Source organism: Chrysochloris asiatica, unplaced genomic scaffold (assembly GCF_000296735.1).
Source record: "Chrysochloris asiatica unplaced genomic scaffold, ChrAsi1.0 scaffold00305, whole genome shotgun sequence".
NCBI lineage: Eukaryota > Metazoa > Chordata > Mammalia > Afrosoricida > Chrysochloridae > Chrysochloris > Chrysochloris asiatica.
This window is the reverse complement of record NW_006408823.1, coordinates 1,862,732-1,875,192: the sequence shown is the minus strand read 5'-3', so window position 1 is coordinate 1,875,192 and position 12,461 is coordinate 1,862,732. Positions and strand designations below refer to the sequence as shown.

General features: G+C 51.5%; 1 protein-coding gene across 1 annotated transcript in view; it reads left to right on the top strand.

The window, feature by feature from the left end:
- Window positions 1–802: 802 nt before the first annotated feature.
- Window positions 803–12,461, top strand: part of LOC102811338 (protein FAM86A-like) — a 15,058-nt gene continuing 3,399 nt past the window's right edge. The window contains exons 1-4 of the mRNA XM_006874913.1: window positions 803–898; window positions 4,103–4,165; window positions 10,008–10,088; window positions 10,712–10,813. Coding sequence (XP_006874975.1) covers window positions 803–898; window positions 4,103–4,165; window positions 10,008–10,088; window positions 10,712–10,813 — 342 coding nt within the window. The remainder of the gene's footprint in view (window positions 899–4,102; window positions 4,166–10,007; window positions 10,089–10,711; window positions 10,814–12,461) is intronic.

The following is a 12,461-nucleotide window of genomic DNA, read 5'->3' as shown; positions in this document are numbered from 1 at the left end:
ACACGGCGTCCGCGGACACAGAGGGCTGTCATGCTCCCTCGCCACGACTCTCAGGAAGGCGGCGTTGAGAAGAGGTCCGGGTTGACTTAGGACTTCCCGTTGTTGTTAAGTGCCATTGAATCGGTTCCGACCCACAGCGACCCTGTATATGGTTTCCGAGGCTGTAAATCTTTATGGGAACAGAAAGCCTCATCTTTCTCCCGCGGAACGGCTGATAGTTTCGATCTGCAGACCTTGAGATTAGCAGCCCATTTTAGTAACCATTACGCTACCAAAACTCCATAGGACTTCCTGTACACGTGCATAAAATGAGACAGACTCCAGCCAAGGCCCCAGTGAAGTGCAGGAGGCCAGGCAGTCCCGCCTTCCAGCCTCAAGTCCCGCCTTGCGGCCTCAAGCACCACCTTCGGGCTTCAAGGACCGCCTTCGGGCTTCAAGCACCGCCTTCCGGTCTAAAGCACCACCTTCTGGCTTGAAGCACCTCCTTTCCGTCTCAAGGTCCGCCTTCTGACCTCAAGTACTGCATGCTGGACTCACATCCAGCCTTCCAGTCCTAAATCCCGCCTTCTGGCCTCAAGCACCGCCTTCCGTTTCCTTGTCCCGCCTTCCTACTTCAAGTCCCGCCTTCTGGTCCCAAGCACCGCCTTCCTATCCCAAGCACCGCCTTCCAGGGCCTAAGCACGTCAGCCCTGCCTCCCGTGTCCAAGTCCCGCCTCAGCCCCGCCCCTAGGCCCTCCTCCTCTCGGCGCAGGCCTCCCTTGGACTCCGTCTCCCGGGCAACGTCGGCTGGCCCCGCCTCTTCATGGCGCTGGAGGAGAGCGTGCGGGTCGAGCCCCTCCTACAGAGCTTCGAGCGCCGCTTCCTGGCTGCGCGCGCGCTGCGTTCCTTCCCTTGGCAGGTGGGCTGCGGGGCGCGGGCCCGCGGGTGGGGGGATGTCTCGGTGGCCAACTTCAAGTATTCCGGGTCCGCCTGCCACGTGAGCTGGGTCCGGCCTCCCCGCCCTCGGGGTTCAGGAACACACGAGCCCGGTGCTTGTCCTGGGCTGATCCTAGGAGCCTCTGTGAGGCTGGGTGTACAGCAAACTGGCCCGTCTTCGCTCTGGGTCCCTGATCCTGCCTTCTTCCGGAAGAGGCGTCGATCCCCCTCACCTGGGCCCCGGGATCCTGCCCTTCCTGGAGGGGAACTGGCCCCGGAACCGAACTCTTGGAGGCCCCCACTTTGCTTCCCCGAAGGAGGCCCAGGGATTGATGGAATGTGGGACTCTCCCGGCGACACCCAGCTTCTGGAGTTTTGGGGTGTTCACGGCCTTTTTCCCGAGTTGTTTTTTTAGCCACTTGGCTTCCGGATTTTTGGGAACAGCTGCTGAGTGGCCTGGGCCTGGCTCCGGCCTCCGTGTTAGCTGGAAGATAAGTAAAGGATTCAGTCGCCTGAGAGGCGGCTTCAGGATCCTAACTTTACCTCTGGTGGCTGGTGACCCAGCTCCAACCCCAGCGACCTCACAGGATAAAGTCGAACCACCCCAGAGGGTATCCAAAGCTGGTATACCCCGTCACCAAAAAGCAGCCAGGGTACAAAAGTGTTAGGGGCCAGAGGGGAGACTCCCAGCAGTGGGGTCCTGCTGTCCAGACAGAGGACCCTACTGGACAGCACCTCCTTTTATCATTGGTGTGCTGAAGCGAGCTGCCCAGAACCATTTGAGTACTTGATACTGCTGTTCAATAGCAGCTCTGTATAGAGTTTCCGAGGAGCTGCTGGTGGGTTTGAACCACTGACCTTGCAGTTAGCGGTCCCATGTTGATCTGCCTGCCAGACTTCGTTTTACTGTGCTTTGCAGATACGGCATTTGTTGAGAACACGGTTGGTAGCAGCCCTGGATTGAGCAAGTCTGTGGTTTGCCATTTTCCCAACAGCATGTGCCCCTACTAGTCCTTCTCACAAGATTTCACACGCCATCATGGTGCTGCACACATCGTAGAGTAGTCCAGGGTTAACATCACTCTTCTAGGCCCTGGGAGACCCATTCATGTGACTCCGTTTGTTGCACTCTTAAAGTTACTAAGGTGGTCTGGTACCCAACCGAATGACCTCCAAGGTCTGCCTGTATATAATCCTCCTCCTCTCCTTCCTTCCCTTGGGACCACCTTGCAGGATGATGTTTAGTTATTTGTGTCATTTCAACAATGAGAATATTTGACCTTCTAAGACATTAGTTCCGTCATAAGGACTCTGTACTTTCTAAAAACCAAAATGTGGCTCTTATAGTAGCATCCATGGGTCCCTGTGAATATGGACTATGAATGATTTCTATATGCAGAGAACCACATGCTGAATGCTAGCTCATTCTTATCCCTCACATCCAATTATGTGTTGTTAGGTGCCTTCTAAGGAGCTCTGGTAGCGTAGTGGTTACGAATCGGACTGCTATTTTCACGGTCAGCAGTTCGAAACTGCCAGCTGTTCCACGGAAGAAAGATGAGGCGTTCTGCTCCCGTAAAGATTTACAGCCTCAGAAACTCTGTACAGGGTGGCTATGGGTCAGAACCGACTCTACACCAGTTAACAACGACAAATATATAATACAAAAGGAGCTCTGGTAGCGTAGTGGCTACGAATCGGGCTGAGAACCGCAAGGTCAGCAGTTCAAAACTACCAGCTGTTCCTCGGGAGAAAGATGAGGCTTTCTGCCCCCATAAAGATTTACAGCCTCGGAAACTTTGTGCAGGGTCACTATGAGTTGGAACCGACTCCCCGGCATATAACAGGTGCCTTCTAGCTGGTTCTGACTCATGGCCACCCCGTGTACCACAGAATAAACCACTGCTCAGCCCCATGCCATCCTCATGGTGGTTGCTATGTGCAAGCCCATTGTTGCTACCACTGTGTCAGGCCATCTCACTGAGCATCTTCATCTTTTTCCAAGTATGGTGTCCTTCTCCTGGGATTGGTCCCTCTTGGTAATATGTCCAAAGTACATGAGACGAAGTCTCACTGCCTTTCCCTGTTGTATAGGCATTCTTACTGTGCTTCGTGTTTGATAGGAAGGAAGCGGGGTTGGGGTTGGAGCTCACACGAAGCAGCTGCCTGTGCTGGCCTTTTGGCCCTATCACGTGTGGCTGTGTGACCTTGGGCAAGTGGCTGCATCTCTGTTTGCTACTTGGTAAAGTGGAGACGAAATCATGCTCTGTACCTTGCAGCTCTTGTCAGGGTTATGTGTACATGAAAGCACCCACTCAGGCCTCCTACAGGCCAGTACTCAGCCACTTACCTTCCAGAAAAGGGGCTGAATGCTTGGAAGAGCCAGGATAAACCCATGAAGTAAGTCAGGTGATGGCAGTGGCTGTAAAGTTCATGCAGCAGGGAGCTGTAAAATGAAGCAGTTATTAGAGAGGAGGGAGGAAAGACTCACCAAAGTGGGGGAGTCAAGGAAGGCCTACCCCAAAACACAGCATGGGAGCAGCCCATCCTGGGGAACAGTATGTGCAAAGGGCCTGTGGTGTGCAGGAAAGACCAGCAGGCCAGTGTGGCGGGAGGGGGCAGGGATGACATCAGATGAGGGCCGGGAGAGGGGGTCTCTGAGAGCACAGAGCCCTGGTGGCACAGCATTTAAGCACAGAGCTGCCAACCAACAGGTTGGAGGTTTGAATCCAACCAGTGTAAAGATTTATAGCCAAGCAAACCCAGTGGGGCAGTTCTACTCTGTCCCATGAAGTCGCTGGGGAAATGAAGTGGCGTAGCCGGTGTCACCCATGTGCCAGGCTCTGGAGCCAGGGCAAGCTGCTGGGCTCAGGTCCCCTGTAAGAGGATGGAGTCACCTGGCCTGGCATTTGCCAATTCTCTGAGGTCAGGGCTGCAGCAAGCTTCCCGGCCAACAGTTCATCAGCGTAGCCGATATGTGAGCCAGGGGGCAGGTGAGCAAGGAATCTGAATAAAAGATGCCTCCTTTAACACAACCAGGCCCAACGTGCAGCTTCCACTTCTGATTGGCTCTCATCCCTGGGGAGGGACAATTAGCACCTTGCCAATATGCCTGTGAGACACTTTGACATCCCTCTCCCTTTTTTTTATGTCTCCCTCTTCCTCTCATAAACTGTCCCACGAATAGAGCTTAGAAGAGAAGTTAAGGGATTCGTCAGAGCCTCAACTGCTTCTGGATATTTTGCAGAAGGTAAGAGTCCCATGGAGTCCCTGGGATGGTGCACACACAGCTGCAGACCAAAAGGTTGGCAGTTCAAGTCCTCTCAGAGGTACCTCAAAAGACAGTCCTGGTGATGTGTTTCTGAAAATCACCATTGAAAAACCCTATGGAGCATCTGCCCTGAACCCTAGGAGCCGGATGGTGCCCAGCTGTCATTGCCGAGCTTTGTGACTGAAGGTTCTAGTCAAAAGAGGGGGGATGTAGAACAGAATGTAAAATTCTCATGGATTCTGGACTTTCTGGAGCCATGGAGGCTGGATGAACCCCCTGAATTACTGCCCTGAGATACATTTTAAATCTTAAACCAAAAAGATCCCTTGATATCTTCTTGAAGTCAAACAATTATTTAGCCAAGCTACTAAAGAGTATCTGTATATAAGGTTCCAAGCTGACACCAGCAACTGGGAAGATTAGATGGGAAACTTTGGGAGCCGTGAATTTATTGTAATGTGGGGGGGGACAGCTCAGAAGGAGGAGAAGATGGTTGTACAGCTCTGATCGGGGTCACCGACTTATGCATGTCGTGGTTAGGTGCCATCGCGTCAATGCCGACTCATAGCGACCCACGTATGACAGACCGAAACACCGCACAGTCCTCCATCCACACAGTTGTTCTGTTTGATCCCACTGTTGGAGGTCTTCCTCTTTTTCACTGACTGTCCACTTTGATGTTGTTGTTGTTAAGTGCTGATGAGTCAGTTCTGACTAACAGCGACCCTGTATAGGTTTCTGAGGCTGTGCATTTTTACAGGAGCAGAAAGCCTCATCTTTCTTCCTCTGAGCTGCTGGTAGGTTTGAACCGCTGACCCTGTGGTTATCAGCCCAACGTGTAACCCATGTTCTGCTCTGTGTAGTCTCAACAACAGAGAAAGAAAACCCTGTGGCGCACAGTTCTCTGACACTCCTGGGGTTAGTGTGAGTCAGGGTCGACCCACCTGATGGAACCACTTCATGGGTGACAGACCCCCAGGTCCGACTGGTCGTGGAGATGTGCCACAAGCGGTGGGTGTATTTGTTGAAGGAAGCCACGAGCAGATGCTGAATATCGGCGCCACTGCCTCTTTCAGCACTGGCTTTTTAGTGTCTTAGATGAAGACATCAGCGTGTACAGACCCCTATGTGTCGGGAGGACGTCTAAGGAAGAGCCATGCAGGGATGCCCTCTGGATTTGAAAGCTGCTCTAAAACGTGCTTCCCTGTGTTATGAAGAAGACAAGAGGCAAGCCCTGCCTACCTGTCCCCTGATCCAGATGCTGATGGTGAGATTAGGATCTTCAGGGACCTCTAATGTGGTTTGGAGGCAGAACCACCAAACTGCCTAACCCGGCCCCACCCTGGCCCTAGTTCAAGGGCAGATCACACTGCGTCTTGGTACAGAAGGGTCTTAGTCTCCCAGACCTGCTGTAACAAAGGACTACAAAGTGGGGGCTTCACACCACAGATACGGATGGTCTCATGTTTTGTTGTCGTTAGGCACCATCGAGTTGGTTCCATCTCATAGTGAGCAACCCCACATATAACAACAAAACACTGCTGGGACCTGTGCCCTCCTCACAACCTTTGCTGTATTTGAGCCCACTGGGCCATCTCATGAAGAGTCTTGCTCTTCTTCTCTGACCCTCTTACCAGTAAAGTTCACCACAGAAAGCCTTATGAATAGCATCAAAACAGTCACCTACACTGCTTGAAGGTGACACCGCACTTAAAGTACAATAGGGGAAGAGCCTAAGTAGAGTTGACCTTAACTATGGGAATGGAGCAATGCTTTCAGGACCTTCCTTTGTGGGTGGGACACCACGCAAAATGAGAAGAAACAACTGAAAATATCCACTAACAATGGGAACATGGAATGTACACAGTATGAATCTAGGAAAGTTGGAAGTGGCCCCAAATGAAATGGAATGCATCAAGACTGCCATCCTAGGCATGTTGTTAAGTGCTGGACTCGTAGCAACCCTGCACAGGGTTTCCAAGGCTTTAAATCTTGGAGGGAGCAGAAAGCCTCATCTTTCTCCTGCGGAGCGGCTGGTGGACTCAAACTGTGGACCTTGTGGTTCACAGTCCAGTACTTAATGTACGAAGTCACCACGATTCTTCCTAGGAACTAGTGAGTTGAAATGGACTGGTATTGGACTATTTGAATCAGTAAATCATGTGGTTTACTATGCCAGAAATGACAAATTGAAGAGCAATGGTGTGTCTCATTCACCATCAAAATGAGTATTTTATGCTGTATCTTGAAGTTCGATGCTGTGTGTGATATGATAATATCCACATGCCTACAAGGAAGATCAGTTTGTACCACTATTCCTCACATCTATGCATCAGCACCTAAAGCCAGTGATGATGACATTGAAGGATCCTACCAACTGCTGATATTGATCAAACATGCAATCCGGAGGCAATGGTAATTACTGGTGATTGAAATGTGAAAGTAGGAAATCAATGAGAATCAGAACCGATTGGGAAGCACCTAAGAACAACCGCTACCTTACCAAACACGATGTCCTTCCTTCTGCAGAAACTGGTCCCTTACGATAACATGTTCAAACTATGTGAGACCAAGTCTGCCATTCTTCCTTCTAAGGCTCATTCTGGCTGTACTTCTTCCATGGCAAATCTGTGTGTTCTGGTAGTCCATCTATCTTCAGTATTCCTCACCAACACCACAGCCAAGCTGTCGGTGGGGTCATACATTCTCTGAATGCTCCAGGGGGGGATCCATCCTTGCCTTTTCCTAGTTTATGGTGGTTCCTGGAAACTGTTGGCATCCCCTGACTTGTCAACACATCACTCCAGTCTCTCCTCCATCTCCTCTCAGTGTCACTTCTCTGTGAAGACACCAGTCCTGTTGGGTCAGGGCCTTCCATTGTGCATTACGGCCTCCTGTGAACTGATGATACCTGCAAAGACCCTACTTCCGGGTCACATTCACTGGGACCAGGGGGAACTTCATGTTAGAACGTAATGGAATTGGAAGACACAATTCAACCCAAAACAGCCATGAACCTTAGTGAAAATCAAAGCTGTGGATTCTCTCCCCAGGACTGGCGGTGAGGGGCTGCTACAGAAGGTCACGTTGTGGGGTGTCACAACCCAACCTCTTCCAGCCACCAAGCCCATCCAGGGAGCCCAGGCTGAGGGGTTTAAGACTTTCTGTCCTAGAAAGTGCATGGAGAACGCTCACGTGGTTCAGAACGGTGACTGCACTGACTCATGGCCCATTCTGGATCCCACCCCAAGCATCCCACCACACACGGCAGCACAGAGAACATGGGGAAGGCGCCTGTTGCTACTGCTGTCCAGTCAGCTGACTCAGGAACCGTGTGTACAAGAGAAACACCGCCGTACCCCGCCCCACCTTCACAATTGTTGGTACCCTCTCCTTCATCGTTACAGCTGTTGTGTTGGGAGCTCACCTTCCAGCACTCTAGTACACAAAAGGAGCTCTGGTAGTGGCTACGAATCGGGCTGCGAACCGCAAGGTCAGCAGTTCGAAACTACCAGCTGTTCCGCGGGAGAAAGAGGAGACGTTCTGCTCCCGTAAAGATTTACAGCCTTGGAAACCCTGAACAGGATCGCTATGAGTCGGAACCGACTCCACGGCACACAGCCACCACCAGTGCACAATACTCTACTGTGATCCATGAGTTAGATCCTAACTCATAATGACCGTTTACACAACAGAACCAAACACTGCCTGGTCTGACACCATTCTCATAATGTGTGTTCTGTTTGAGCCCATTGTTGCTGCCACTATGTCTGTCCATCTCATCGGGGGTCTTCGCTTTTTCTGCTGACCCTCCACTTTACCAGGCATAATATCCTTCTCCAGGGACTGGTCCCTCCTGATAATATGTCACAAGTATGAGACACGAAGTCTCTCCACCTGGGCTTCTCAGGAGCACTCTGAGTTTACTTCTTCCAGTTCCAATGTGTTTGTTTTTCTGACTGTCCACGGTACTTTCAGTATTCATCTCCCAACACCGTAACTCAAATGCATCAGTACTTCTATGGTCTTCCCGTGTTCTTTGTCCACCTTTCACATGCAGATGAGGTTACTGAATTACTATGGCTTGGGTCAGGCTCACCTTAGTCCCTAAACTGACGTCTTTGCTCTTGAACACTTTAAAGAGGTCTTATATAGCAGATTTGCCTGTTGCAATACGTCTGTTTGATTTCACAGAACACCCGTCAGTTCACCAGTTTCCACGAGCGCGATTTGGTGACATCGGTGGTCACAGTCTTCAGTTGGTGCCACCTCTTCTCTGCGTCCTTTCCTAAAATGCTTACGGGCAGCAGCACCAACTCACTGTCCCCAAAGCTTCTCTGTCACCTTTACATTCGCTGTGGTCACTTTGATCTCAGAGAGGATTCTTTAAAAAGAACACACTGCTCAAGGCAGGTGTCTTTTCTAATTAAGTTAAACTTGTTTGGTTTAACAAGCCCTGGTGGCACTGTAGGGTAAGCATTGGACTTCTAACCAAAAGGTCAGCAGTTCGAACCCACCGGCTATCCTTTGGAGGAACGCTGAGACTTTCGGCTTCCATAGGACTGACAGCAGTGGAGACCTATGGAGGGCAGTTCAGTCAGAAGCAACATGATTCACGGCAGTGTAGCGAAAGTGGTTAGCTGCTAACCAAAATCTCACCAGCTGTTCTGGAAGAACCATGTGGCATTCTGCTTCTGTGAAGATTTACAGCCTTGGAAGCCACTTCTACGCTCTCCCTTCTACAGGGTCACTGGGTCAAAATGGACTCAGTAGCACTGAGATTGGTATTTCGGGTTTGGTTTAAAGCTGACTTCATGGGATAGTAGTATCCACAGGGGTTTCAGTGGCTGATTTTTAGAAAGCATTTCTTCCTAATCTATCTTACTCTGGAAGCAGAAAATCAGTCCACCATAGTGACCCTGTTGGTATTTGAAATGCCGGTAGCTTCCAGCATCCAAGCAGCACTCAAGCCAACATTATAGGGCACACTATCACTATGACAGCCTCGGGCAGAACAGCTCCTTTAGAACCTAACCAGCCAAGCCGAGAGCCCTGGGGGGAGGACTGTGTTCTTCCCAGGCCACCGGCCCTGATCACAGCGTTCAGATGCCTTTGATGCATGCCTGCCCCGTGCCACCTGGTTCCCACTGGCTGGGTTCCCACCTTCCCATGGAGCCAGACACAACACCACTGACCACAAACTCCAGTTCATACTGGCTCCCCTGCAAGGGGGCTGAGCATGAGTCCACAGGCCCCACATTCCTCCCCAAACTGGGCCCCTAGAAACACCTGCAAGGCTGTTCTTCCTCAGAGGAAAAGGCTGTGTTTTGGGAAGTTGCTTCTGTCTTAAGATGCTGTTGCAGACTGAACTGTCCTTGTCCTCGCTGTGTCCTCGCCCCATCCCAGCAGGTGGGTGTCATCCTGTTTGGAAACAGGGTCTTTGTTAGGTTCATTCCATCCTTCGTGAGTAGGGTGGGCTCTGAACTTAATTACTTCTGAGTGATGAAAAGAGATTTGATACAGATACACTCAGGGGCTGAGAGGGGTGGGGGCCATGTCACTGAAGATCATCTACAAGCCTGAGAACCAAGGGACACCCAAGATTGTGGACAAGAAGAGGTATCAGAACTATAAGAAAATTACTTTCTGTTCTTTAGAGCCACCCCCATGGAGGGACATCTGTGGCCTGACCCCATCTCTGCCATGGGAGCGGGGATCAGGGAACTTGGGGTTTGTCCCTATATTCACTTGGAGCCTGAAGGTCATAGACAACTTGGGGAGGGTCTTCCTGCAGTCAGCATCCCCTTGTCCTCTGCCGTAGACTGTGAAGCACCCCCTGTGTGTGGAGCACCCCCCATCAGCAAAGTTCACACGCTGCTTTCTCTCAGAGCTCATCAAGAAGGTCAGTGACAAACTGGACTCGCTCCCAAGGCTCAAACTAGACAGGTGGATAAGGGGTCAGTAACTCCAGGGAGTGGTGCACCATTCGAGATCAAAAAGGCAGCAGCTACCCGGGGAAAGAGTTCAGAAAGGTTAGGAGAGGAGGAACGGAAGGAGGAAGAGGGAACGCAAGGAGGAAGAGGGCTGAGTGGAGTTACATTGAGGAACAGCCATCCATGAGATGAAACAGTGTGTGCATTGTCGAATGGGAAACTGAGCTGCTGAAACTAAATAAATGAGATAAACAGTGAAGGCAGCTTCTGTCACCACCCGGGGTACCTGGTGGGACACCCAGAACCAACTATCTGCTGTCTCCAGACACATTGCACACATGGGCTTTCTTGAAACTGGTGTGCAGCTGATTCAGCCTCTGTGGTGTCAGCCCCTGTCCTGCACCCTGGGAACCCCAGCTCTTGCCACCACCCACCCAGCCCTGGGCTTCAGCGGTTCCCACCTTAGCGTATGTGTGAACTGCTTCGCTACCCATGGGAATTTTTAGCTTGTCCAGTGTCCTTGTGACTAGTTTACCCACCCTGCAGAATGGGCGACAGTCCCAAGTGAAGGCCTCGTCCTGTCTATCCCCAGCACGAGGCTGTCCACGTGGAACCCTTGGACGAGCTGTACCAGGCGTTGGCGGAGGTCTTGACCACTGAGGACTCTACCCAGTGCCACCGGAGCTATTTGCTGGTATGAGCCACGCCCCCACCACTGCCTACACCTGTGGGCAGCCCTCACTGTCCTTCCTGGTTACTGCGCCTCTCACAAACGGGAGGCTGGTGGCAGCCCTGCGTCTAGTGAACAGTGTGTGTTCGCTGTGCCTGTGGTGGTCACCCTAACATTGTGCACACTGTCCCCGTGGTGGTCACCCTGGACCTGCCTAGTGTCAGTACCCTTTCCTAGGCACTTGTCATTCCGACTTACAGCGACCCTGTGTAGGGCTTCCCAGGAGCGGCTGGTGGGTTTCAACTGCTGACTTTGTGGTTCGCTGTCCAGTGCTGATCCTACAGCGTCACACCAGGAGTTTCTAAGCATTGTTGTTGTTAAGTGCCATGGAGTCGGTTCCCACCCATAGCAACCCTATATAGGGTTTCTAAGGAGCGGCTGGTGAACTTGAACCACCGACCATGTGGTTCAAATGACTTTACAGTCCAGCATATTAGCCCACAGTGCCACACCAGCACTCTAGGCATTGGGGGACTCAAAATGCATGTATCTCACCTTGAGATAGTTGCTTTACGGGGTTGTCTTTGACTGAACCTACGGTATCTCTGAGGTCTACCAGTATTTCAATAAATAACAGTATCTGGTGTGGCGCTGTGGGCTAATGCGTCAGACTGCAAAGCCTTTTGAACTGCAAGGTCAGTAGTTCAGGCTCACCAGCTGCTCCTCGGAAACCTATACAGGGCCACTGTGCATTAGAGTCGACTCAACAGCACTTCACAACAACCTTGCGGTGGGGGAGGTGGGGAGCCGTAGTCGTGCAGTGGGTAAAGCACTCAGCTGTTATCAGAAAGGCCGATGGTTCAAACCCACCAGCCATTCTGGGAAGAAGGTATGAGGCTCTGTTCTCCCGTCAAGACTTACCCTGTGGGGCAATTCTCCTCTGATCCACAGGGTTGCTATCAGTGGGAATCAAGGGTGAAGGGTTTGTTTGTAGCCTCATGGGGTCCTGGTGCCCAGCTCGGTCCCTGGTGGAGGAGTGTGCCAGATGGCTGCCTGTCCTTCCTTGCTGTCCTCTGCCACCTCCATTGCTCAGCCACTCAGTCAGCTCCAGCACGCACTATGGGGTTCTAGGGTTACTAGCGGCAGCTGAGTCAGACCCCAGTTGGTGGTGCCCTCATGCACAGTAGAACAAAATGCTGCCCAGTCCTATGCCAGTCCAGGATCAGGCGTCAGTTGGACCACTGTGGCCCCTAGGTTCTTACCCGCTGGTTTCTGGAGGTAGATGGCCAGGCCTTTCTTCCTATTATAGGCTCACAGCTCTGCCAAAAACTGTTCAACATCGCGTTGTTGGTGGTGCCATTGAGCTGGTTCCGACTCATGGCCCTCCCAGGTGACGGTGTAGAACTCATCGTCGGGTTTTCATCTTAACAGGAGCTGCTGAGCAGACCTTCCTCCACAGCATTGAGTGGGAGCAACCACCAGGCTTCAATATAGCAGCTAAGCGTGAACCTGATCTACTGAGTTAGGACAGTATGATCTAGAGTCAGGATAGCATGACCTACTGAGTTAGGATAGTATGACCTACTGAGTTAGGATAGCATAACCTACTACTGAGTTAGGATAGTATGACCTACTGAGTTAGGATAGCATGACCTGAGTTAGGATAGCATGA